Here is a 27,660-nt window from a genome sequence, read left to right as displayed (position 1 = left end):
GGAAACACATTCATAGCTAGAAATTAGCAAATTCTAGATTGTTTTCGTGTTAGATTTCTCACAGATATTCATCCACAATGACTGGCACTCAAGCTGGAGATGTTGCTTCTAGTTCAAATGTTGCTTCTAGTTCAACCACATCTCGTTTGGATTTTTCAAGTGCTTTTTATCTGCATCCTTCAGAGAATGCAGGATCATCATTGTTACCTGGAGTTTTCGATGGTACTGGTTACAGATCTTGGCGAAGAGCAGTCCTCAGAGCATTATCAGTTAAAAGCAAAACAGGTTTCATTAATGGAGCAATTACGAAACCAATATCTACTGATCCTAACTTCATGCAGTGGGAAAGATGTGATGATATGGTCACATCTTGGATCTTGAATTCCTTATCTCCAGAGTTGCGTGACAGCCTGCAATATGTGAATAATGCCAAGGAGTTATGGGCAGAATTAGAGGAAAGATATGATCAAACAAATGGATGTAAATTGTATCAGTTACAGAAGGAGATAAATGAGCTTGTTCAAGGTACTTTAGATATCACCAAGTACTACACAATAATGAAAAAGCTGTGGGAGGAGATGAGCACAGTTGACATTAATTCTCAATGCACATGTGTGTGTTCTTGTGGAGGAAAAACAAAATTGCAAAAGGCTGAGCAAGACAGAAGATTGACACATTATTTAATGGGGTTAAATGAAATGTACACTACTGTTAGAGGTAGTATTCTCATGATGAACACTCTTCCTAGCATGGCTCAAACTTTTGCTATTCTATGCCAAGAGGAAAAGCAAAGAGAAGTAAAGCCACATAATCATACAACCTTGGATTCTACTTCTCTCAATGCTTATGGACAATACAACAATAATGCAGGTTACAAAGGATTCAGAACAAATTACAGTTCATCTAAAGGGGCTGGATCCAGTTCTGGTAACAATATGTCTAGAGGGAATTCAAGTATCAATAGGTCTACCTTAGTGTGTGATTATTGCAAGAAGTCAGGACACACGAGAGATAGATGTTATAAACTTCATGGATATCCATCCAATCCAAAGTTTCAAAAAGGAAAAGGAACAAGTTCTACAGCAAACATGTGTACTTCTGATATGAATACACAACAATCTGAGGAAGAGACTCAAATGGGAAATCAGATGCCAATGAACCTGTCCAAAGATCAGTATGAACAATTACTCAACATCTTGGGAAGTATACAAACTGGAAATGGAGGTTCTAATTCTGATAATTCAAACAGCATGATTGTCGCGCCCCATTTTCGCAGAAAACGGGTTTTGTGCACGACCTAACAACTCTTTTGGGATTTTTGAGTTTTGGAGTCGCCACCTAACGAATTAAGGCGCGTTAGGGCACCTATCTAACCTAACTAAGTCTAACTAAGGTCAACGGGCCAGAGATTAGGGTAAGGGTTCAAATTATCTCGAGGGGAAGGTGTTAGGCATCCCTCGAGATCCACAAGTGTGGGTCCCANATCTGCTCTCAAGTTCAAGCTCTCAAGCTCAAGTTGAAGATCATCAATGGTGATAATCTCTTCAAGTTTAAATACTAAATAAAATTGACACTAACTCATATTAGTGCCAGAGACGATATGGTTTCCACACAATCGACCACGAACACACGCATATCCATTGAGGGGTCGTAGACAGTGGCGAAGGGAGGATTTTTTATTGAGGGGTTTAAGAAATAAGTAAATACAATAAGTTAAAATTTGATTAGAAAAAGGCTATTCGAATTCGAACTAGCGAAGCCGAGAAGAGTTGGCTAAATCATGAACACTTAATCGCAGTCAAGTCTTTAGCTTATATTGAGGGGGGTCATTAATGAATATATACATGTATATCGGTAAATCAATCATATATATATACAATATAACTTTTTTGACGAAAGGGTTCAAATGAACCTCCTTCGCTTCATGTAGCTCCGCCTTTGGTTGCAAGAGTATTTAGTGAAATGGTTTATGTACGGTATAATTTTTCTATACTTAATTACTTGTTAATTTTTGAATTGACATGCCTATTAATGATTGACATAGTGAATTTAACATTTTATTCTAATAATTATAAATTAGATGAATTAAAAACTTAATATCTTCAAAAAGTTTTACCTTTTTCAAATAATTAATTGAGAGTATAATAGGTAAAAAAAAGTTGTCCTTTCTTGATTTATCGAAAGACAACTAAAAAAGAAAAGGTGGACAAGTAATTATTATAGACAATTATACAACTTATATGGTATTGTAGGATGTATTACTAATATCTTCCATCCGGTGGCATTAGTAAATAGAAATTAAACTTAAAAGCAACTTTCACATATAACAAATACAAAAATCATATTTGTATGTTATAGTTATAGTTTGCATAATGGCACTATATAACAAACATAAATATGTATATTCGCTATATATATAGAAAGAAAACAATTATATACTTTGTTATACATATACAAAAGAAAGCAGTTGTATAGTCTGTTTCAGTATACATATACAAAAAATTAATTGTATAGTTTTTGTTCTATCGAGAAAAAGAGAAAGACAGAAAAAATTGGGTTGGAGAAAATTGTATTTATATAATCATAAGTATATAAGACGAAAATATATGTATTTGTATTTGTATGTACAATTTTCTCTCGCTTTATACAAACACAAATGTATACACTGTGTTTGTATAAAGTGAGAGAGGCGAGCGAGATATGGGAGAGGAGAACGAAAAAAATATATATACACACATTTTTCTCTCGCTTTATACAAAAACAGACAAATTTATATATTTGTATTTGTATAAAAGCGAGAGAGACAAGCGAGACTGCCACCAAAATGAGAGTGGCGAACGATATTCCACCAGGGAGAGATGCAAAAATAACAATAGTTTGCTATATCGTACAATTAAATCAAACTATGTTTATATCATTTAATTTGAATTAATAGTTTGCTATTATATACAATTTTTCTTAAGATTTATTACCATGGAATTAATCTACACAGAGATAATGATATCCCTCAAATTGTTTTGTTTATTTTCTTGATTTTGTATTTTCGATTTCTTTAACTAAATTAGCTTACAAATATTATTATTTAGAGAGTTGTTTGTTGTTAACTCAATGCAATACTAATCAATACAATATTGAAATTTGAATTGTTTAACATTTACTAATTGAAAAGACGAACATGTTACCGCGTGATTTTTTTAATTTTAATTAAATGTATTGTTTGTTGATGTATATGTGGTTTCCAAGTATTTGTATTTTAAGCAATTTATAAAATTGCATACACATTAAAATTATAACTTGCAATTTTTATGTGTAAATATAAATGGTTTATTCGATTTTATAATTGTTTACCATCTTTTTTATTTTAAAAATAGATGGTCTATCTTTTTTAATTTGAAGATTGACGTTTTGTGAGTGATTAATTAATTGATTAAGATGATTACTATTTACTCTAAAATAATTCAAGTGAAAAAATACAAACATGACAACAAGATTGTTATTCTCCTAGCTAGTTAGAAGACTATAAAAAAATTAATCAAAAGTTATCTACCTTAATCCGATTACATAAAATAATTTTTTTTATAATAATTTAAGAATATAATTAATAATTTTTTATAAATTTAATCAAAACACAATATAAAGTGAGAAGTACACTACTAATTCATACGTTATTTATTTTTGCGCCAAACAACTCCTTATAGTTCTTACAATAACATTTTCTTTCCCTGACCCACCTATCATGACCATCTTTTTATTAGAAATTATATGGAAAAAATTCAATCATACTGATTCAAAGTGTATTTTATCAAACTTTTAAAATTAATATATCGTGAGAAGTATTTTCTTTAAAAAATGCCACTAAATTTTTTTATAACTTCATTGAGTATGTCATTATTGCTTTCTTAAACAAGTACTTTGTGAGTTTTATTTTATGTTTAACTAATGAATTGTACTTTTTTTTAACATTGATTAATATTTGTCTAAATTTTCAAAAAGTGTTTCTAAATATATGTTCTCTAAAGTGTTTTTTAAAATATTCCCGAAATTACTTTTTTTTAGCTTGTGAAAATAGCTTTTGCTATTATGCAGATTTTTTTTTTCTCAAAATTTTATTAAAATATCTCACTTTAAAAAAATAACATTTTTTGAAAAGAACTTGTCCAAAAAACTACAGATTTGAAATACTTCGAAAATGTTTTGTTAAAAGGACACTAGCAAAGTCTGAAAAGCTAAATAATTCTATTATATGTTCAAGTTTGATTTGAAATAAAAAAATCATTGTTACTATATTTTATATATATAAATAATCAGAACAATTTTCAATTAAAATTATCAAAAAAATTGTAATATATATAAACTTAGCGATTGTTTTTTTTTTTAATAGAATGATTCCACTTCTTTTCTTTTCAATAGAATCATTCAACTCTAAAACTTAAAACTTGATAGACAAGTGCAATGAAAGGGAATATATAAAAAGTGCACATACAAAACTTTATTGATGCTCATTTTAGTTAACATTAATTTACACAAGCTTTTAAGCTATTTAAAGAAACAAGTTTTATGCAATTCTGAATCTTGACTAACCACATTTTAAAAATCATCATATTTATAAACAATAAAATTAATAAAAATTGAAGTAGCCTTATTCATTTTATATAATTTGATAATCGTAATTTTTTTTCCTTGTGTATTAAGATTACGTTTTTAATTCATTTTAAACACTTAAAATATATACATATAAATAAAAATAAATATCAATATAAATATTGAGACACATTAATCCATACCAATTACCATCAATTTATTTTATTTATACATGTTACGAACACACAATTTATATGAACGAGGTACATATTCATTATAGGAATTAATGAAATTATTCTTTAGACAAAAAAAAGACAAAAAACAAAATTACTGTTTTTAATGAAGTGGTTTAATGGTGAATCTTTAATGCTCCTATTTCGAGGGTTCAGATTTTCCGCCGCTAAGATATTTAACTTTAGCTTAAAACGCATTATTGAAAAAATATGGGAAATTACTTATTCGGGAACAAAATAACCTCTAATTAAGCTCGTCTAATAAGGGTAAAATTGTCATTTGACAAAATCTACAGGTGTCATTGGAAATTAGCTGTTTTTCAGGTTCAGTATTTAGGAAAAAACGAAGTTCTTGTCTCCCAAACACGTTTCTCGTTCACATCTGTTGTTCCTTTTTTCCACGCTTTCTGGCTCCGTACACCCATCGCCGCCGTAAACAACCACCTCCGCCGCTGCGTTCCGTCGCGCTCTACCGTCACTGATTATTTTACAAGCTTTAAGCTTTTCTACAGCTCAAGCATCGTTGACTTATTTTTCCACGTTTGGTTGCTGAAAAGAAAAAGAGGAAAACAAGAAATAAGAAACTACATTTAGGTGTTTATTCTTTGTTTATCAAAACATTAATTGGATCAGTGCTTTTAGGTGGGTTTTTCTTGTTTATTGTTTTTTGTATTCGCATTGTTTAAGTTAATTCGAACTTCTGCATCGAATTGATTTTTTGCGGTATTTTCGATTTTTTTAATAAAACCTGTAAGGTTGTGGTTTTTCTTCTTGAGTTGAATGGAGGGGTATTTTGGTTCGGCTTATGTTGTTGAAATCCTGTTTTTTTTTTCTAGGTGATTGATCAAAGTGATTTTAGTTAACTTGTTGTCTTACTTTCTAATCTCATTCTTGTTTCTTGTAAAAAGATAGAGACTTTGCATCAGAAAAAGATGAGTTTCAAGGGGTTTTAGTGGGGTTTTCAGAAATTTTGTTTTCTGCATTAGTGAGGTTTATTTTCTTCAGCATAACAGCTGTGCCTGTCAGTAAACATTTGATGTATGGTGGTTGTATGCTTCAATTTGCTTTTATTATCTTGGGGTTGTAGATGTGGATAGCTTTCTAACATTTCTATGTGCCTCATAATAAATGTCTTTGCTTTACCTTTTGTGATCTCTGACCTATAATACTATGAAGTTTTTAAGATGGCAAACTCTATATTCTCTGATGTCGGATAGTATGAACTTGCTGCTAATTTTCCTTGTTGAAAAGCCTGTGGGTTGCTTATCAAAACTTTCACCTAGTAGGGTTTTAGGTTTGATGAAGGAGTTTTTAAGTTTTGACAAATAATGTTTCTATACACAGGGATCTGCTCTGAAGATCTTCGTTGCTAGACAGTACTGGAGCAAAATTAACTTCTCCACAAGCGAGTTTACGAGTCGCTTTTTTGAGATCTTTATTCGTTATAATCTTGTTTCTGATTGGAAATATAGTGGGCTAATACTTGGGTGAAGGGAGTCAGAGGGATGCAAATTTTTAGATATTTCAATAGATGTCTGTTATATTACGGCGCCTTCGATGGATGATAGCTGGTCTAAATAAAGGAACACCAGTAACCCCTAAGAGGCTGCACAGTGCTGATGTGCGGCCTGTGCCTCTTTCGCCACTGTCAAAGCAGCAACAGTTGCAACTACTCAAGTCCTATTACGAGTCAAAGTCTGAGCATAGAAAGCCTAAACAACCAATGTTGGAGGCTGTGCATGAGATTTCCATCTACATTCACCGGTTTCACAATCTTGATTTGTTCCAGCAAGGGTATGTGTGCATCATGTTTCAGAGTTCTTTATCTTACTCCTTTGGTAATTACTTACAATTTTTGCCAAATATGTAGATGGTACCAGATTAAGATTACAATGAGATGGGAAAATGGTGATGATGGGGTATTAGGAACTCCATCCAGAGTCATCCAATATGAAGGTAAATTTCTAGAATATGACGAAACGGCCAGAGCATACAGCTGGCTTCTAAAAGAAGGGTACTTTCGAATATTGCAGTCAAGTATAGTGGGATGTAGAAGTGAGAAAAATATCATCTTTGAGGAAAAAGTGGAGGAATCAATATTCTGAAATGCTTAAAGTCCCATTACTATGAATAAGCTATGCAAGATGAGAAACTAATGTGGTAGTTTTATGCGCTATGATATCTTTCTGATGTTATGTGCATTTGATTTTTATTTTATTGCTTCATTGCTGAGAACAAATTTTACAATCGTAGCAAGTAGTTTTGGTCATTGCACATTGTTTCAGAGGATATAATCATAGAGGAACAAGAGATGTACAGCAGAACAACTTCAGGATTTTCCCGACTCACTAGTTCTGGCTTAGATAGTTTGTATAGTTTTCCAGAGATTTTTTTGTAAGCTCAAATGCTATACCTTGTAATTCTTGCATCTTCTCGACACTGTTATTAATACCACTTACCTAATCAAACAAAAAAATACTGCGAAAACTAATTAAAAGGAAGATAGAGGTCATAGGTTGTATAGTGCACTAGTCTATCATAATTGAATATGAATCTCAAAAAATGAATATGTCAATCCACCAGATAATACACGCAAGCCCATTCTCCTTTTGGAGAAATCAGAACTCTCTGTTCCGTTTCAGTAATTAATATAATTGATGGCTGTCATGGTTATGATTTATCTATCCTTTTTAACTTCCCAAAAATTGATACATCCTTTTTAAGCCTCTGTACCTGAGGTAGCAAAGGCATGAATAATTAACTTTCTCTACCGTCAAGAAAGTTCATTTAATTGTTGGTCTAACCTCTATAGTCCTTTTCAAGGTTCTAGAGACAATAATTAGTGAACCTGTTCGATTACACTCCTAGATCTTGTTCTCATACTTGGACTCTTATATATGTTTCTCGATCTCTTGACATTGACATTCTTTCTGAAAGTTGATGGTCATTATTATTTTCAAAATAGTTCTGCATTTAAGCACCCTAGAGTATGCACAAGCTTAAGTCAATACTGTGCTGCTAAATGAGTTCCTATTGTGAGCTGTCTGGATAAGTACAGATTTCTTAGATTTGATTTGGTTAGTGGACTAAATGTGACCATTGTTGGCATTTCATGTATAAACTCATGATTGTTTGCTGTTTTGAAAAACTTGACCAACATTTTTTGCACTTATATATCGGTTTCTTCTTGCTGTTTTCACTAGACATATGTAAAGTAAACACTTAATGGTCGTAATCTTGTCTTCAACTCTCTTAAGAAGAAGGTAAATGATCAGATGATCTCTCTGAAGAGAGATCTTAATTTGAGAAGGGAGGAAAATGAGTTAGAATAAACCAGGTTATTTTATCCTTTTTCGTTCTTTCTCTTTTCTTTTTGATGGGTAACGACCTTTGTTTTGAATGGGTAGGGCCTTTTATTGTCAATTATAGTTAATTATTGGTTCTTAGATTGAAGAGAGAAAATCGATGGAAATACATGTTTGCATATTCATGAACACACACATTGAAAACATACCATTGATAATATGAAATAGCTTTTGCAGTCATGGGAGAACTGTTGTCTGGTGAGTAATACCTTTGTTTGGGTTGCAGCTCCTGATTTGGGTTCCGAAGATGTATATGGTGTATGGAGAATTGATGATACAGATCATAGTTTCTCCACACAGCCTTTCCGAATCAAATATGCGAGGCAGGATATTCTTCTCTCCATGATGGTCTCCTTCAACTTATCTCTGAACAAACATGAGGTGATCTCTCTTGAACTTAGCCCCCATCTTAAATTTCTTCCCCTCCCACCTTCTCCCCCACATTTACCCATCAAAGGTGTATCAATCTGGGCTTTGTTCTTGTTATAACAATGAGGCAACAAGGCCGATTGGTTCAATTGAAGTATGTGTCCACATTGTTCAAACATTTCAGATATATAGGTTATCTGGAACCGTTATATCTTTCCTTATCTTAATCTCACCTACTAATATGTTAAAATTATCAGGGCCCATCGACATCTGGTGTCATTCTGAAATTTGAGCTTTTCTATGCACCTATATTGGAGAATGGGTTAGTTGATTTGTTGAACTGTGCTTTTCTGTAGTTGCATCAAGAAATAATTCACAAACAATTTTTTTATTTCTAATAAATATAAAAATGCAAATATACTTAGCATTCCTGATAAATAACTGTATAATGCAGGACTAGTCTACAGGATTCCTCGGATGCTTCTCCTGCTGCAGTCCATGAATTTCGTCTTCCATCCAAAGCTCTTCTAGGGTTGCACTCTTATTGTCCTGTACATTTTGATGTTTTTCATGCAGTACTGGTTGATGTGAGTGTGCACATCAGCCTTTTGAAAAGTGGTGTTCACACTTCCTCAAAGAAGGTACCAAGGTTTGTCAAAGATTCCAATCCTTTACTGTTAAATTGAGTATATATTGAGATCATACCAGAGTTGTATCTGTTTCATGTGGCTGCTGCTTAATTTTATTATTATAAGATGCTATATCTACATTTACAATGGACCTTTTCAGTGACCCTCGTGTGGATAAAGATAGTGATAATGAAGATTACAATCTGGGAAAACAAGTATGTGCTCTTCACCTGTCTTTCACAATTTATTCGGTTTAACTTTTTAAGTAAGGCAGATATACCACTGTGTTGGTGAAATGTAAGGAGGATCATCTTGTAATTTGCTTCATTGATTTTGTGATCTTGGATCATTTTAAGATTCAAGGATCATGATTTTTTTTTCTTCAAGTGTATGCCCGTCGCTTGCTTACTCTTCAATTATTCTGCTTTCCATTTAAAGTGTATTAAGAAATCATGGTACCCAAACAGAAAATATTCATGGGTTCCTTGAATATTCTGCTGTTTATGCTTCTTGCTTTTCAATGAATTTCAGTAAGTAAACACAACACTAGTGATGACACATCTTGCAATGGGCATCATTTCAAGATAAAATAGAAATAAAGGGCATCCTAGGGTGTATCCTGGTGGTCCATGAAGAAAGATTAGAACAATGAGGTCTCATGTTCAAATCTTGACGATGCAAAAAAATAATACTAGGTGATTTGCTTTCATCTATTTGAACCTTGGTGGAAAGAGTTATTTGGTACCTGTGGTACCTATGCTGATAGGAGGTAGGGAGGTAGAAGATACCCGACGTCGTGGTGCACATAAGCTGACCCTGCCACCACTGTAAAAAAAAGAAGAAGCATAGAAATGTGGTGAAGCAGTAAGAGTTTGTAGGAAAAGAAATCAGTCTGGGATTTTCACATATGAATCAAGTCTAGTATCATATCAAATTTGAAGGACTGAAAGTTAAATGACTTCATATCTCAGCGGTGCATCTCTAAAGAATTCAACAACAGCACTAAGATTCTTTTAGTGGACCCATTACCCATTGAGTTTTGAACCGTGGCCACCGGCCCGCAGGGATATCTAGGATTTCTTTGATTATGAAAAAGAACGATTTGTTTTAGAAGATAAAGTGGTTTGATATGCTTGTTTTCCTAATACAAAGAGGAATCAGAATCATGCACTCTCTCTGTTCCAGTTTATGTGACAACATTTCCATTTTAATCCTTTCTAAAAAGAATGACAACTTTCTATATATTATGGAAACAATCGAACTTGAATTTCCCATCTTTTACGCAATTGTTATGGAATGTTAAGGTCACAAGTTTATGACATGTTCCTTTTTATCAAGTAAAACAAAAGTTAAAGCATGTTTATAACATAGGTTTCAAAAGTCTTACTTTCTTTCGAGTAAAACAAAAGTTATAGCATGTTTATAACCATAGGTTTCAAAAGTCTTACTTTCTTTGATAAACTCTGTTCCAATGCAAACCTTGCCACATAAATGGAGGGAATCTCTTTTCTCGAGCATGTGTGACATCTAAGAATCATTTACCTTGTCATTCTTATTATGCGGTTCTCCAGCATTTTTATATCATATCTTGTATCAGGAAATGCTTATTAAAGCCCTTTCAAGTGCACGGGACATACTTCTTGAGGAGCTAGAAAAAATTAGCAAGGCTATAAATCAGTCTATCGATCTTACTGATTTTACTTCGAAGTTCGACGATAAACAAGCGTCCCAATTTCCTGCAAGTGCGGACACAGACTTGATGAATGATGAGGCTGCAAGAGAAGTGCCAAGCAAGATACTGAATGGCACCAAGGTCTTATCCCCATACTGCGGAAACTTTTTCTGATTTTCATTACATTAATGTTAATCTTAGTGCCTCTTAAAATCTAATATCCAAGTTTGTTTTCCAAAAAAATAGATTTAATGTTCCACTTTGACTGTGTGCTGTGAATTCAGTTGTATGTTTGTATTTCCTCTTTTACTGCAGAAACTTTTTCTGATTTTCATTACATTATTATTGATCTTGGTGCGTCTTAAAATTTTAATATCCATATTTGCTTTCTAAAAGTAAGATTTAATACCCCACTTTGACTGTGCATTGCTTCGAATTTAGCTGTATGTTAGTATTTATAACTTTCCTTTTCACAAAGGTGCTATCTCTTTTGGATGTTCCAATGTAATAAGTTAGATATTAACTTGTGAGTTGGGACTGACGAAGGGCCACCTTCTTTACCTTATTAGTTCTTACTCTTTATATTCTTAATCAGAAACTAGAAGATGGAGTTCTCCAGTCTCAATCTAAGGATGAGTTACTCCAGTTGTATCATTCCCTTGGAGACCAAGTCTTTTACTTATGGAGTATGTTTATGAGGTTTCACAGGTTAGTTTACCTTTACATTTACACTACTTTTAGTCAGTGAGCTTATGCTTTTTTGCCCCTCAGACTTTGCTGATTAGTATATCATTTGGGTTAATAATTTGTATTTAGTACACCCAAAAAAGAAAGGCGACTACCTCATTTTATGCCTTAGGTACCAGTCAATGCATTATGCACCTCAATTCTAAGTTGCTCGGAACCTTCACTTTTGGTGCCACACCCATGTTGACACGACATGGGTGTGGGTGTGGGATCCGTGTCAGATTTGGATAACGGGATTTAGGTAATTAGACCAAAATCAATGGGGAAAATCTGGACAATTTTAATGATTCTATAATCAATACAAAAGCTAAGGTGAAACCGAAGAAAAGTGAATACCTTTTTTATTGAAATTTCTGTGTCACTCTTTTCCTTTAATTTCTTCCCATGATTCTCCTCAAGTTTTCCACATAATATCTCATATAAGTTTTATAACTCTATTTTTAGATATTTTAATTATTTTAGGCGAATCCCCGCACCCGTATCCGTACATGGATCCATATCCCTGTATCATAAAAATTAAATCATGAAGGATCCGACCTCTAGATCCCCACCTGTATCGGACACCCGCACCCGAGTCCGAGCAACTTAGCCTCATTAGTCTAACCATGCACAGGATCACGCGTAAATATAATTTTTATCTAGGGTTCGTCATCTATGGTTAATGCTGTACTGCTGTTTCTTGGGATCTTAAACTGATTCTTGATTTTCCTTTAGGACTCATAAGACATCAATTATGGATTTTCTGCGTGAGCAATGGGCTATTGATCGAAGAGCTGAATGGTCAATATGGATGGTTCATTCTAAAGTTGAAATGCCTCACCAATACATAAGTAGTGACATTGATAGCTCTTCTTACCATGGTTCCCGTGGGAGAGCACCTGTCCTGCGGAAGATATCGGAGGATGTAAGCATACCTACACTTCTGATTTTCTATAATATTTGTCATTTATTTTTCCTTTTTGAACTTTATCTCTGTAGTTTGACAAAGTTTGAGTTGTTAAAGATGAGAAACATTCTATATATTTTAGTGTAGTATTTGACTTGAATTGTCATTCTGCTCTGTGCAGCCTGCACAGACTGCAGCTATGAGAGCTGATCTTCATAGAAAAAGTATTGCACAAATGAGGGTTAGTACAATCTAACATATTATTCTCGGTGTATTTATCTTTACTGTGATGGATTTATGAATTAACATTGGTGCATTGCAGATCAACAGTCGATCTATCCAAGACATGCATATATTTGGAGATCCATCACGCATCCCAATTGTAATTGTAGAGCGTGTTGTTAATGCACCTTTGCGGTCAACAAGTGGAAATTCATACTTCATCCACCGGGAGCCAAAAGATGCAAATAGCTTGCTAGTTGAGACACACTCTAAAGGCACAAAAAAGATTCATGGCGCAATCCCATGTCAAAATGGCCGTGTTTTGAAGATTGTGGTTTTTGTCCATGGATTCCAGGCAAGTTGATCATCCTCATTCCTCAGCATCAAATAGATTAATATTCCTGTTATTTGTTTTTTGCATACGTCCTTGTAATTGTCTTTCTTGTTCTCTATCAGAAAGCACCTCTAGTTCCTCATCTTAAAGCCTGACATACTTGTCTATTCAATATTGTTTTTTCCGTTCAACTCTATGTTACAATTTGATCAAAGTACAACAACATACCCTGCTAAGTTATCTTCTGCATGTTAATGCTCGAACCAAATGCCTGTAATTTGAGCATGACACTTGTTGTTCTTGAAATCTTCTTGTAACTAGACTCTGTCCTCATGAATGGCAATGCAAGAGGAAGGGTTGACATGCTGAATAAACCGTGCCAGATATACAGGGTAGTCTGATACGAGATTCTTTACTATGCAGTCCTTATCATGATACACGGATGAGGAACTTCCAGGATTTGCTAGGATCACAATGTGCACTTTATTATTGTTTGTACTGCTACTGTGGTGTGATGAGCTGTTTTTACTGATTAGTTTGCTTATAATCCTTTCTAACTCTAAGATGAGATCATTTATTGCAGGGACATCATTTAGACTTGCGCCTTGTTCGAAACCAGTGGCTTTTAATAGATCCCAAGATGGAGTTTCTTATGTCAGAAGTTAATGAAGAAAAAACAGCGGGAGACTTTAGAGAAATGGGCTTAAGACTGGCACAAGAAGTAACTTCTTTCATAAAAAAGAAGATGGACAAAGCCTCAAGATCTGGAAATTTGAAGACTATTAAGCTAAGTTTTGTTGGACATTCCATTGGGAACATCATATTAAGAACAGCTTTAACAGGTTTGTACTCTGTTATCTCATCTGCTTTTTTCGAATAACTTTTCAACATTTCTTTGACTTTGTGCTTCCTTTGCAGAGAGCATCATGGAACCATATCTCAGGTTCCTTCACACGTATGTTTCTGTATCTGGTCCACATCTAGGTTACCTGTACAGTTCAAATTCTTTGTTCAATTCTGGGTTGTGGCTCTTGAAGAAGCTCAAGGGCACACCATGCATACATCAGCTTACATTTACAGATGATCCTGATCTCCGGAATACATTCTTGTACAAACTTTGCAAGGTACTACATGGTATAGTAGTAGTAATTTTGGTTGAGGGATTGGTGCTGCGGCCAAAATGACTGCTTCACCAATTCATTCCTTTTCAATTTATTTTTTTTGGTTGGAATTCATGGCTAGTTAAGGGTGGGAAGAAGATTGATCATTCTTAGTCATGAATTACAGGTAGAATATTTAGTTTCCTTTATCATGACGTGCTTGTGGTTATCCTTCTTATTCAATCAATCAACTATGCCCCTATCAAAAAGAAAAAACGATGCCTCCATCCCAAAATTATTTTTGTTATCAGTTCTCTTAAATATGGTAGCTCGAAAAGATATTTTAAATATTCAGTACTAGGCTCTTATCAATCTGGAAAAAAATGTGACTGGAGCTGTGATTATTAGCAAGAGTACTAACACTCATAATTGCGTCTTTTCCAGCAAAGGTCCTTGGAAAATTTCAAGAATATTATTTTGTTATCTTCACCTCAGGTATTATTCGTATTCTTTTGCTGGCCTCCTTTGTTTTTTTTTCCTTTCTTTTTTTTTTAACTTTCATGCGATGGTTCCTTCTGATCATAGAATACAAACTCATTGGATCTTTTTTCTCTTCAGTATTTTATACACGTCGTTCAGAATATAATAGAACTGAAATTGAGTGTATTATCATGATACAATTTGGTTTGAGAATTGATCTCTGTATGAGAATTGATGTTCTTCAATCTAAGAATTATAATGTATAGAATTTGCATTATATTCAGTCCATTTGGCTTAGTGGTATCACTGGTAAGACTGCAATGCATGATGTGATTAGGTTATCTACCGAGTTCCGAAACGTGCACCATAAGGCTCGAAAAATTCTTGGTTATTTTGAAAAATGTAAATGTATTAGGCATCTGCAGAAGGAAAGGAGTTGTGCTAAGAAATTTTTTAGTCATGTTATATGGAACAATAGTTTTCAGGCTTAAAAGAAAGATTTTTTTTTTTGGATGAAGAGGAAGAGAAGTTGAGTTTCTTTTCGACTGTGATCGGTAAAAGTCACTTGTCGAGTGTTTTAAGGAACATACATAGTGTTCGGATTGCACTGGGAATTTCTGGGTGAAACAGAATTTTCTGTGAAAAATCTTAGCTAATGGTTACTAAAATAGAAAGCTTAAAGATCCATGACCCTTACATTCATATGGCATTGTAGACTTAAAGTTTAACAAGCTTAGCTTCTGTGTACTATTCCTTATCACTGAAAATTAATTACTTGAACCATATGGCGCTCTTATGGAAGATCTTGTGCAGAGAATAAATTTCTGAAATATCATGAAGTGCATTCATTCTTTCTATAATATAGGGAAACCTGCATCTTTTAACACACTTCACAAGATCTATTGTTTGGAACACAAAAGAGACCTGGAATGGCATAAAACTATTAAGGACCTGGATTTGTATGTACTTGAATAGCTTCCAGAACTGCTTTATCTTTTATTTCATTTCTTCATATCGTTCTAGGTGGACCAAGACATGAAAATGAAATCTTTTATAAATACAGAAACACCCAATATGTCGATATGGCTTCTGCCTCTCATTCCTAGAATAGTTTTTAACTTTCCTAAAGATAATTTTTGTGTGAACTCACTGCTGTATGAATGCTTGGCATTATGTTCTATTTCTTGTATTATTGGTGAGGTCATCTTATGCGCTGTATTTACCATAAAATGTGATATCATGAAACCTCTTTATGTGCTGTATAAGATAGTTCGTTGAATATTTTAGTTCACAACCCTCATTGGTATTGAGAACCCTTTGTTCTATCGGAAGGAACCTCTTGCATGCAGGGTAAGGCTGGGCAACGGAATGAGATGTACCGGTACCGGTCCGGTTCGGTTGCCTACGGGACGGAATGGGACATCCCGAACCGGGACACGGAACGGAACCGAGGTTTGGTACCGTGTACCGGTATACCGGTTTATCCCGGTTTATTCCAGTTCCGATTATTAATATTTATTAATTAATTTATATTATATATTTATAAATTATAATTTATATTTTATATTAAATAATAAATATTACCCAAGTAACCCAACTACCCTCTATTAGTATTACATTCGAGACTTAGTTGAAACAGAACCCTCCCTAGAAAGTGGTTGCGTAACTATGCACTCTACTAGTAGTTGTAAATTGATATTGTAATTTATAATACAAATTTAAATAAATTAAATTGATATTTTTCAATTTGTGTAATTATTTTATCCTTATTTTTATTTAATTTTTTAAAATTACAAATTTAATTTATTTAAATTACAAGTTATAAATATTACTTATAAATTATAACATATTAATAAATAAATAAGTAATAACTTATGAACTTCAAAAGATTTAAATCTTGAAAGCTTAATTAGACTTAACTTGCAAACTTAGTAAGTAAAATTTTTTATAAAAAATATCTTTAAAATAACTTAAGTAAAAAATTACATTATAAATTTAAAAACTATTAATTTAAACTTAGAAAAATAAATAAATATTCATATTTTCGTAATTCACAAAAATCATTTTTTGAAATAACTAGATGTGTCTTCCCGTTTATCCCATCCCGTTCCGGTCCGTTTCGGTTCCATCCCGGTATATAGTGGGATGGGACGGAACCGAGTATCCGTCCCGGTAATTCCGCTCCGGTTCATCCCGGTACCGGTCAACTCGTCCCGTTCCGGTCCGGTACTGGTTCGTTCCAGTCCGGTAGTCCCATTCCGGTCCGTTGCCCAGTCTTAATGCAGGGTATTAGTGTTAATATCTGCCAGTTCGCTTAAACTTTTAAACTGATAAAGAAAGAGAAGCACATTTCTATGTCATAATCGTTAGCTTGTTACTGCTAATCACTTTTCTAGTTGCAATTTTAATCACCAATCTTGTAGTTGCCACATTTTTGTTACCATCTGCCTGAGCTTCTTATGTGGTACGTTATTTGGAGCATGTTTTGGATGTTGCTAGTTTCAACTGTACACCTTGTTTCAATTAGGCTACCATTACATTATATGTAGTCTTTCCCTGAGACTTGTACCTTCTCATTTGTCCTGAAAAGTGAATTTTTTAATGTTACTTGTACCTTTCCATCCGTCCATGCCATCGTTAAGTGTACTTTACTCGTGAAAAACTAATTGAGAAAAACACTGTAAATGAAGCATATTTGGTGATTCTAAGGTGTATCTGTTTGGTTAATAGAACTGGTGTTATCTTTGCACTGCTAGAAAGAACTGTCTCAAATGGGACATGCAGTTCTTTGAGATTATTGTGTTTCTTATCATCCTGGTCCTTTTTTTCTTTCCAATCTCATTGCATGATGGCTGATTCTGTCTTTTCAGGATGGTTATGTTCCATATCATTCTGCAAGAATCGAGATGTGTCAAGCATCTTCAGGGGACAGCTCAAAAAAGGGAAAAGTATTTCTGGAGATGCTGAATGAATGCTTGGACCAGATACGTGCTCAGTCATCCGAGCATCGAGTATTCATGAGGTGCGATGTCAACTTTGACATAACATTGCAAGGAAGGAACTTGAATACGATAATCGGAAGGGCTGCTCATATAGAGTTCTTGGAGTCTGACATTTTTGCCAAGTTCGTAATGTGGTCATTTCCTGAGTTGTTTACATGACTTGTGGGCTGTTCAATTTCATCACAACTCAACTCCCATCTCCTGGAGCCTTGCCTACTTACCCAAACCTCAAAAAATGGCTATGGCTCTAGGATGTCCAGGGCCTCGACACACTCATAACCATGAATATGGAATGCTGTGGTAAGTCATTTTCGCTGCAAGCTGATTTTGGTGAAGCTGCTCAGTGTTATATAACTCTATAGCACAGTTATAATGGTAGCAAATGCAGGAAAGTTTAACGACTAATCTACGTTTAGTGATCACAATATTTTTGTACTTGGAATTCCTAGCATCAATATGTTGTGCAGTAATAGAATCATCAGGTCTAACAAAAGACCATTTGTAGCGAGTTAGACAAATTGTGTTTAATATTATCAAATTATATTCTTATGGGGAACTCATGTTGTCAAAGTTATGTTACATTTTCCATTTTTTTTCATTCACGGCAAAAGAGAAAAGAGAGTTGTGGTGGAGTAGCAATTCATTTGCTTTGAAGCACTTTTTTATGAAAGAAACAGACGCACAACAACATATTCAGTATAATCAAAGTTAATTTCTTTAGATTATTGATAGACTCTCGGCTCAAAAGAAAGACAGTTGATACATAATTATAAGAAAATAGATATACAAGTGTTTGAGGTAAATATGTAAATTGTATGAAGAAATATTGGAATAATTTATTAGAGATCTCAATTTATTCTAAATTTTAGAACTTTTTTTCTTCTTGTTTTCCCGGGTAAAATATTTAGCCCACCAAAATGCGAATTTAATTAAAAAGAGAAGAAAAGCCTCTTCAAGGAAAAATAATACTCCCTCCGCTAAAAAAGAATGACTTTATTTTCATTTTAGTTAAAAAAATGATCCTTTTTTTTTGGTAAATTTTTAATTTTAACTTTTCACGTAATATGTTTGAGATCACAAGATTAAAGGGACATTTTGATATAATTTTAATTTACAATTGCAAGATTAAAAAGTTTTTTTCTTTTCTTAAATTTTGTTTCAAATCAAATTAGGTTTTTTTTAACCAGAGGGAGTAAATATTACAGTGATACTATTTTATTTACGTATTTTTTCTCATTATTATCCATAGCGTCCATTATCCACGTGTCCTTCTCCAACTTCTTCTTCTTCTTCTCCTTGTATAACCCCAGCTTAAACCTTAGCTCCTTTTTCTGCCATTTCTCCGAGCTCCACCGTGCTCCGCCACTTCGCCGCCATCCATTCCGGTGCCGGTTATATTGTTCAGTTATAAACGGGTGACACATGTTAAATTGACCAAAAATGTCCCTTTCATACAATACTTTCTCCCAAGTCCTCACTCCAGTTCCTCCCTCTCATCGTTTCCTATTTCCGGCCAAAATCCCAAATTACTACAAGCTACCCGGATTGCACCGACGGCTTCTGCTAACGGTGGCCGTTAGAGCCAAACCGAAAGATCTTATCTTAGGCAACCCAACGGTTACAGTTGAGAAAGGAAAGTACAGCTATGACGTTGAAACCCTAATCAACAAACTTTCAAGCCTTCCGCCACGTGGAAGTATTGCCCGGTGCTTAGATACTTTCAAAAACAAGCTTTCTCTCACTGACTTTTCACTAGTGTTCAAGGAATTTGCTGCCCGTGGGGACTGGCAGCGTTCCCTTCGCCTCTTCAAGTATATGCAACGGCAGATATGGTGTAAGCCTAATGAGCATATTTATACTCTCATGATTGGAATTTTAGGCCGTGAAGGCCTTCTTGATAAAGCCTTTGAGATATTCGACGAAATGTCTACTCATAATGTGGCACGAACTGTATTCTCTTACACTGCTATTATTAATTCTTATGGCCGGAATGGGCAATACGAAACTTCTCTTCAACTCCTTGAAAAAATGAAACAAGAAAATATAGTTCCTAGTATTTTGACTTATAATACTGTTATTAACTCTTGTGCTCGAGGTGGATATGAATGGGAGGGTTTATTAGGTCTGTTTGCTGAAATGCGACACGAGGGTATTCAACCGGATTTAGTTACGTACAATACTTTGCTTAGTGCTTGTTCAAGTAGAGAATTGGAAGATGAGGCAGAGATGGTTTTTAGGACAATGAATGAGGCTGGGGTTTTGCCTGATGTAACTACTTACAGTTATTTGGTGGAGACTTTTGGGAAACTTGGGAAATTGGAAAAGGTCTCGGAATTGCTCATGGAAATGGAGGCTGGAGGTACGTCGCCCGAGGTTACCTCGTATAATGTCTTATTGGAGGCTTATGCGCATTTGGGGTCTATGAAAGAGGCTATGGATGTGTTTAGGCAAATGCAGGCAGCTGGATGTGTGGCTAATGCAGAGACTTATAGTATTCTGTTGAATTTATATGGGAAAAATGGGAGATATGATCAGGTTAGGGAGCTTTTCCTTGAGATGAAAACGAGTAATACAGAGCCAGATGCGGATACATACAATATTCTCATACAGGTATTTGGTGAAGGTGGTTACTTTAAGGAGGTGGTAACATTGTTCCATGACATGGTTGAAGAGAAGGTAGAACCAAATATGGAGACTTATGAAGGGTTGATATATGCCTGTGGAAAGGGAGGGCTTCACGAAGATGCAAAGAGGATTCTGCTACATATGAATGGACAAGGCCTGGTGCCTAGCTCTAAAGTTTATACTGCTGTAATTGAAGCATATGGGCAGGCGGCGCTGTATGAGGAAGCAGTTGTCGCCTTTAATACGATGAATGAGGTAGGAAGCAGGCCAGTGGTGGAGACTTTCACTTCTCTGATCCATACATTTGCTAAAGGGGGACTTTACAAAGAATCTGAAGCAATATGGTTTAGAATGGGTGAGGTGGGAGTTCCCCGGAATAGGGACTCTTTTAATGGTATGATTGAAGGTTATAGACAGGGAGGTCAGTTCGAAGAAGCTATAAAAGCTTATGTTGAGATGGAAAAGGCAAGATGTGATCCAGATGAGCGGACGCTTGAGGCAGTTTTGAGTGTTTATTGCTTTGCAGGCCTAGTTGACGAAAGTGAGGAGCAGTTTCAGGAAATTAAATCACTGGGCATTCAGCCTAGCATCATTTGCTGCTGTATGATGCTGGCAATTTACGCAAAAAGTGAGAGGTTGGACTTTAATTTCCTATCAGCTGATTCTTCACATTTTAAAACTTTGATATTATTCTAGTAATCATATTGGTGCCTAGATATGGTTTAGATAATTGTTAAAACCATTTTTATGCTGTCTTCCAATTTGCTGGGATATAGCCTCTTTGTTTTTTTGAGAATGGTAACATGTGCTATAGCTTCTTGTATGACTGTACTTCTTAAGGTATTAGGAGGAAATACTCAATTTCTACAATTTGCAAATGCACAGGAGTTGAACTGATTTACTAGTTGTGTGCACTGACAGAACTAGTCTATCACCTGATTGAGTCCAACTTCTTTTCCATAAATTTCATAGTGTTTCTTCTTTTAACTGTTTTTTTATACTGCCTCAGGATTTGTGCATTTTGTACTTACTTGCATTGCTCAATATTTGGAGAAACTTTATTTGTTGGCTTCTACCATATATTATACCATGTATTGAGTAGGTTCTAGTCTAATTTGGTAGTTGATGTTTGGATGCTCTTAAATTGGTGGATGCATTCTTGTGAATTTGTGCATGACTGGTGTAACAAAGAAGATATTTTTCCTTTCCTTTTTCTTCCGATGCTCTTATATGTTGTCTTAAAATTCTTCTATTAGGTGGGATATGGCCCGTGAGTTATTGAATGACGTGATGACAAACAAGACTTCTGATATGCACCAAATTATTGGCCGAATGATTCACGGAGATTTTGATGATGAAAATAATTGGCAGATGGTTGAATATGTCTTTGACAAACTCAAGTCAGAAGGATGTGGTTTGAGCATGAGGTTCTACAACACTCTTATAGAAGCACTTTGGTGGTTAGGCCAAAAAGAAAGGGCTGCAAGAGTGCTGAATGAAGCAACAAAAAGGGGGCTATTCCCTGAATTGTTTCGAAGAAACAAACTTGTGTGGTCTGTGGATGTTCATAGGTACTCGTTCTTCTTAGTATTATATAGCGGCACTAACCACACACAAAACCTGCCTTAACATGCCTATAGTACCAAATAATGGCATAACTATCTCCTGGCAGGAGATATTTAAATGGGTGTATATTACAATAGTTATCCGGTGTTCTCTAATCATTCTCTATTATTTTAGGATGTGGCCTGGTGGTGCATGCACTGCAATATCTATCTGGCTCAACGATATGGAAGAGTTGTTTCATAAAGGCGAGGAGCTTCCCCAACTGGCTTCTATTGTAGTCGTGTAAGTGTTTTTGCCTCATTGCTTTTTCGGTGATCATCTCTTTTTTTGTGATGCCATCTGCCTATTTACTTTCTATGGGTCGGAGATTGATCAAGCAACGTAAATGCTGGAACCTTCTTTTTGGGGCTGGACTAAGATAGGTCCTTTTAGTCCCACACTAGTTATTTGCTTCTTTCTGTAAATTTTGGGAAAGTAGCGCAATAGCCATCTAGCAGCTCGAGCACATGCTTATTGCTAAACAAGTCCATTATTGTTTCATCTGTTTTCATATTTTTCAACATTTAGAAGCGTCAAATGTCATATTGATAATCTAGGAAATATTTCCACTGTCCATTTATGTAATTTTTGTTTCACCACAGATGAGGGAAGGAAATTTGATCCTGTTTAGTAGTTCAGGATTTTTTTTAATAAGTAATTTTGTAGTTTAGGATTTGTGCAATATATCCATTTTACAACAAGTTAAGGAGTCAATTACCATGAAAATTAGAGTAATCTAGGAAATATTTCCACTGTCCATTTATGTATTTTCACCACAGAAAAGGGAAGGAAATTTGATCCTGTTTAGTAGTTCAGGATTTTTTTTAAATCCTAATTTTGTAGTTAAGGATTTGTGCAATATATCCATTTTACAACTACTTACCCAGTGTAATCTCACAATTTTCACTCCCACTGGAATGGGGGGAGTAAAAATAAAAATCTCCTAATATCTCATGTAGCTGTAATTTTGAAGTGTCTGAATCTTCTTGTCTAACCTGTTTCTCACCTAGCAGTGGTGTCTACATAGCTTAGCAAATAGTTAATGGATAAACTGTATTTCTAATGTATTTGGCTGTCTTTTTATTTCCCCCTTCCCTTCAATAAAATTACATGATTGCCCTTTGTGAATCAGACGAGGTCAGACAGAGAAGAGTTCAGTAACTAGGGATTTGCCAGTTGCTAAGGCTGCATATTCTTTTCTAAAGGACACTATTTCATCATCATTTAGTTTTCCTGGATGGAATAAGGGGCGGATAGTCTGTCAAAAGACTCAGCTCAAACGTACTTTTTCTAGTGCCGAACCATCCGTAGAAGCTTCAGAAGGTGACAGACTAATTCCTTTAAGTAATTCTCCCATTTCTCTTTTGGGAACACAAACATCCATGAGTGCTGCAAAAAGATCAGAAAGTGTGAATGCTGACAGCGAGAGAAGCACCAGACCAGATCCAGAACTCATGCCGAGCAGTGTTTGAACAGATAAATGAGATATTTTAACGCTTGACGAGCTTGTATTGGGTTTTGACCAACTAAGGGAGAACACACAAAGTTACCTGTCCCATGCTCTAATTTTGATCTATCCATGCTTTGGCATCACCTCCTTTGATCTCAACTGCAGAAAAATGTCGAACAGATGCAATCCCCTTATGAAGCAGTAGAGTGAGTGCTAAAAGTTCATGTTGTTTTCAATATTCTGGCACTCATCTAGGGGGATGGGGAACAGGAATGTAAGAGATGGAAAGCATCAGCTTACACAGGTGGCTTAGGTGCACATGTATATTGAGAGTGCTCCACTGCTAAAATCAAAATGATTCTTCTGAGAATTATAGGTTGGATGTACTTAATGCTGCTAATAGTAGATAAGGCGTTTTTGTGTCCTTTAAATTTGCTGTATTGACACGATGGAACAATATCAATATAGTCATTAGCATACTTCTTTCCAATTTTACTACAACATCATACCCAATGAAATCTCACAAAGTGGGCTTTTGAGAAGGTACAATACAATGTATGCAGATTTTATCACTATTTCGTGAAAATACAGGCTGTTTTCTCGAAGTTGAATAGTATCTTGTTCATATACGCTTTAGGATATTAGCTTTGCCTACTTTAGGTTCTAGACTGTAGCTTTTCCTACCCATTGTATAGAATAGCGGACTTTTCACTTTTGGGCTATCGACTTTTGAAAAGGTTAACTTTTCATCCAATTTACAAAGAGGTTGAGATTAGGTTGGCTTTGTTCTTCAACTTGGTTAAAAGCCAAGTTCATTAATTTACACAAAAAGAAATGAGAAGAAAGCTAAAAGTTATTACTTTTGAGTTCTCATCCATTTGATTAAACTGAGTTTCTTTCAAAGAAGGCTCTCCTTTTGACATGTTTTACACAAGTTGTGTGACTTAATAAGATTAGTAATATGCAGGTTTGTTCAATAGTGTCATATCCACCCAAAATGGTCCAATTCCATATAAGAATAAACGTACATAGGGATAACCACTTTGTGGAATGCAGCCCTTTTTGTTTGAGTAGTCTAACTTATGTACACCGAAGATATATAAAGACTTTTTACACTATCAGGTCACTCAAAAATATTTATCCTCCATTGAGGGAGGTCAGGAAGAGTTGCATTTGCTGAGGCATCAGGCAAGGTTGGACCAAAATTAACAGAGATTGGTGTAAGTCACTTTGTACCAGTAGTTGCACCAAGCCAAACTCGCGATAAAAGCAAAAGAAAAGAAATCATGACTTCATGACTAACTCTTGTTTGTTTGACCTAATTTAGAGAGGATGAAAAAAGGCATTGGAGGTTCCACTAGACACCACTTTTTGATGCCTAATATGGAAGAGTGACAACTCTTTTATCTCTTTTGCCTGCTTTCATATAGTGAGTAAACTTATCACATTTATTGGTAAAATAAAGATCATGCACGTCCTTCCACATTTGCATCTTTAATTTATACAACACTATCACGTACGGTCAAAACTTTTTTCATAATGACATCTTTTCTTTTCATATTTTTACTAGTAAAATGTTGTTACAAGAAGCATATCATATAACAATAAACACAGACTCGATTCAAAAGAAGTCTTACTATTGTAAAGAGATACGATTGTACTATAATTTAATGAAAAATAGAGGAAACGAAAAATTGTGTAACATTCATGTTCGATTGATTCATATTCGTTGGTTCAGTACTAGAGTTGTTATTGATCAAGTTTTTGGTTGCTTATGTTATATAAGAGGGGAAAAAGATATTCCTATGAAACGAACTAATTCTAAAACACATAAGAGTTTCGTTTTGACATGATAAATAATGATGCCCACCTGCAAAGCATAGTCTTTCGTGTGGCCTTGAAATAGATTATTTTTCGAGTCTGATTTTGACATGATAGTTAAATCTGGTGTGAATACTAGACGCGAGTGAATATTTATTTTATATGAGAATTTGACCTAACAAATTATTATTATTATTATTATTATTATTTATTATATCTTGTGTGAAATTACACACGCATTTAAAAGAGAAAATAGTTGGAAAGTTCCTCCTCATTTTATACTTTGTGATGGCTTTAGCTGGTTTCTTCACTATGAAGAAAAATTCTATTGTTCAATAGTCGAAAATAACGCAGAATTTTCTAAAATCTGATTCTATTTCATTTTATTATTATGAAAAAGTTAGTTGGGATCTCACAATTATACGCCTAAAATGTATATAAGGAGGACTTTAGGTAAAGAAAGAAAATGCATAATACATAAATATATTTTTTAATTTAGGTTCAATTGTTAATTATATTTTTTAACTTTAAGTATGCATAAATAAATATTTAAGTTTGAACAACTAAATATATTCGTCTTACGTTATGTCTTACCTGTCAATTTTGTATCTTATGTAGTATTTTATATTTATAATGTTACATATGATATATGTGTCTACTTATTTAATTTTATACAAATTCGTATATTTATTTGTACCAAACTAACTTTAGAAGACATGAATATTAGCTAAAGTCAAATTAAAATGTATATTTATGTTATAAGCTAAAAAGAAAAGAAGGAATTTTTTCAAGAATCTACGTATAGTATCACTTTTTTCAACTTATACAATAAGCCTTTGAAAATTGAAATTATAAAGTTAATCATTCGGTTAAGAGAATAGTCCCATTGACTAAAATATACTCTTTTATATTGCTTGCTCCGGTTGATTCAAAACATTCTTTAAGAAAAATATAATTAAAGGTGTTTTTAAGCACTAATTTGTATTAATAATATTTAAAACTTTCAATTTAACTACTATTACTATGTTATGAAGCAACTTTAATACTAAGGATATAAAAGAAAAAATATAATTAATTTTTCTTAATTTTGTAAATTAGATAAATAAATAATTTCGCTATCTTAGGACAGTTAGAGTTACTGTCGCCGTTTATCGGGGCTTCCATTCAAAGCTTAAAACACTTCTCCTTCCGACGTTTCAGCACCGGGCAGGTGTCAGACTCTATACATCGTGTTACCACTTAAGCAGAATCCTGTGTTTTTAATAAACAGTCACTGCCCCCTGGTATGTGCCGCTTTCCTAATCAAAAGATAGGAGAGCACCCCTTCTCCCGAAGTTACGGGGTCATTTTGCCGAGTTCCTTTGACATGATTCTCTCAAGCGTCCTAGTATACTCTACTTGCTCACCTGTGTCGATTTGGGGTATTACTTTTTTATTTTCTTTTGAGATAGTTATGAGAGAGAAAACTGAAATACTATTAAAAGATGAATTTTACCTCTTCGAGAATAATTCATAAAAATTTTTATAGAAAGCAAAATTTTGAATGGAACGATGATGATTATATGGAATTTTTTACAAAAATTATTTCTATTAGGAAAACATTTTTTTTAGTATTATTAAGGAACTTGTGTTTTTACAAAAATATTTTTCCAAAATTTACAACGAATCAAACGTGAAAAAAATTAAAAATATATTATTATTTTTGAAAATAAATAGTGATATATTTTTAATTCACGATCTTATAAAAGGAATTAATAAGACAGTATCCCTATTATCTTAGTCCAATGTTATTGACAAGTAATTAATAATAGGAGTTAGCAGTTAACATCGAGATCCCAAAAGTCTAAAGTACGGATTTTAAGATGAAATAATTAATGGATGATAATTAATTACTTTTGGTTATTAAAGTGGTCCATCATTGTAATGCGTATCTTTTTTAAGATTATTTGGCTAAAGCTACTCTTAAAATTTGTCTAACGAAGACAAAAGCATAGTTTATAATTGTTCCGTCTCAAATTATATGTTGTATTTTTTACTTATGCGTGTTTTAAATTTTTAATTATTGTATATTTTTTTTTATCTCACATTTATTGTTCATTTCTTTTTACATTATTCTTTAAAAGTTACTTACTAAGTGTAAAATAAAAAAAATTATCTTGAACTGTTAAAATATAAATAATTTAAAATAATTATTTTTAAAAATTACTATAGATAACTTGAGACGAATCAAGATTGGAGAAAAATATGATAACTTGATTATAACTAAAGAGTGAACCTCTTTACTGATAATTTAAACCTCGTGTTATATATTACTATATATATTATCAGTTTGATCATTATCTGACTTTGTGACCTATAAAACTCTTAAAGATTTATCTGTTACTTTTTTTTGAATTAAAATATAAAATGTTAATTTTATGTCAACTGTGAAAATCAATTCGAGGATCATTCTGCACGTTAAATAAAAAAAATCAGATTTTCTTAATGATAATATTCAATATATATATATATATATATATATATATATATATATATATAT

The 27,660-nt window shown here is 33.9% G+C and overlaps 3 protein-coding genes across 5 annotated transcripts; all 3 read left to right on the top strand.

Annotated features, from left to right (window-relative positions):
- The first annotated feature begins 77 nt into the window (after positions 1–77).
- Positions 78–6,305, top strand: LOC107013611. The gene is made up of 3 exons (XM_015213482.1): positions 78–1,224; positions 5,723–5,835; positions 6,159–6,305. The coding sequence occupies exons 1-3, from the start codon at positions 78–80 to the stop codon at positions 6,303–6,305; spliced, it is 1,407 nt and encodes a 468-aa protein (XP_015068968.1).
- On the top strand, positions 5,159–18,194 carry LOC107014922 (protein FAM135B-like). Of its 3 annotated transcripts, none has more exons than XM_015215042.2 (16): positions 5,159–5,456; positions 6,159–6,608; positions 6,685–6,770; positions 8,406–8,560; positions 8,806–8,870; positions 9,003–9,197; positions 9,338–9,392; positions 10,775–10,990; positions 11,445–11,557; positions 12,311–12,500; positions 12,664–12,723; positions 12,805–13,059; positions 13,622–13,880; positions 13,957–14,162; positions 14,583–14,633; positions 17,489–18,194. In XM_015215042.2, exons 2-16 carry the CDS (start codon positions 6,346–6,348, stop codon positions 17,777–17,779), a joined length of 2,460 nt encoding a protein of 819 aa, XP_015070528.1. In that variant the 5' UTR covers positions 5,159–5,456; positions 6,159–6,345; the 3' UTR covers positions 17,780–18,194. The 3 variants fall into 3 exon arrangements, with proteins under 3 accessions (XP_015070528.1, XP_027771362.1, XP_027771363.1); XM_027915561.1 differs by having other exon boundaries at positions 5,159–5,408; positions 17,489–17,779; XM_027915562.1 differs by lacking the exons at positions 5,159–5,456; positions 6,159–6,608 and having other exon boundaries at positions 8,357–8,560.
- Positions 18,195–19,060: 866 nt separating this feature from the next.
- LOC107014580 (pentatricopeptide repeat-containing protein At1g74850, chloroplastic) lies at positions 19,061–23,872 on the top strand. Its single transcript, XM_015214546.2, has 4 exons — positions 19,061–20,880; positions 21,502–21,816; positions 21,986–22,093; positions 22,983–23,872. The coding sequence occupies exons 1-4, from the start codon at positions 19,061–19,063 to the stop codon at positions 23,320–23,322; spliced, it is 2,583 nt and encodes an 860-aa protein (XP_015070032.1). The 3' UTR covers positions 23,323–23,872.
- Positions 23,873–27,660: the final 3,788 nt, after the last annotated feature.

The sequence above is a fragment of the Solanum pennellii genome, chromosome 3, assembly GCF_001406875.1.
Source record: "Solanum pennellii chromosome 3, SPENNV200".
Taxonomy (NCBI): Eukaryota; Viridiplantae; Streptophyta; class Magnoliopsida; order Solanales; family Solanaceae; genus Solanum; species Solanum pennellii.
The sequence above is the reverse complement of the archived record's forward strand: the minus strand, read 5'-3'. Positions and strand labels throughout refer to the sequence as shown.

Coding starts and splice junctions, on each gene's coding strand:
- LOC107013611 (XM_015213482.1), top strand. CDS start 78: ATGACTGGCACTCAAGCTGGAGATGTTGCTTCTAGTTCAAATGTTGCT. Junction 1,225..5,722: donor TATACAAACTGGAAATGGAG/GTTCTAATTCTG, acceptor TCTTGTAAAAAG/ATAGAGACTTTGCATCAGAA. Junction 5,836..6,158: donor TCAGCATAACAGCTGTGCCT/GTCAGTAAACAT, acceptor TTCTATACACAG/GGATCTGCTCTGAAGATCTT.
- LOC107014922 (XM_015215042.2), top strand. CDS start 6,346: ATGTCTGTTATATTACGGCGCCTTCGATGGATGATAGCTGGTCTAAAT. Junction 6,609..6,684: donor CTTGATTTGTTCCAGCAAGG/GTATGTGTGCAT, acceptor CCAAATATGTAG/ATGGTACCAGATTAAGATTA. Junction 11,558..12,310: donor ATGTTTATGAGGTTTCACAG/GTTAGTTTACCT, acceptor ATTTTCCTTTAG/GACTCATAAGACATCAATTA.
- LOC107014580 (XM_015214546.2), top strand. CDS start 19,061: ATGTCCCTTTCATACAATACTTTCTCCCAAGTCCTCACTCCAGTTCCT. Junction 20,881..21,501: donor ATTTACGCAAAAAGTGAGAG/GTTGGACTTTAA, acceptor TTCTTCTATTAG/GTGGGATATGGCCCGTGAGT. Junction 21,817..21,985: donor TGGTCTGTGGATGTTCATAG/GTACTCGTTCTT, acceptor CTATTATTTTAG/GATGTGGCCTGGTGGTGCAT.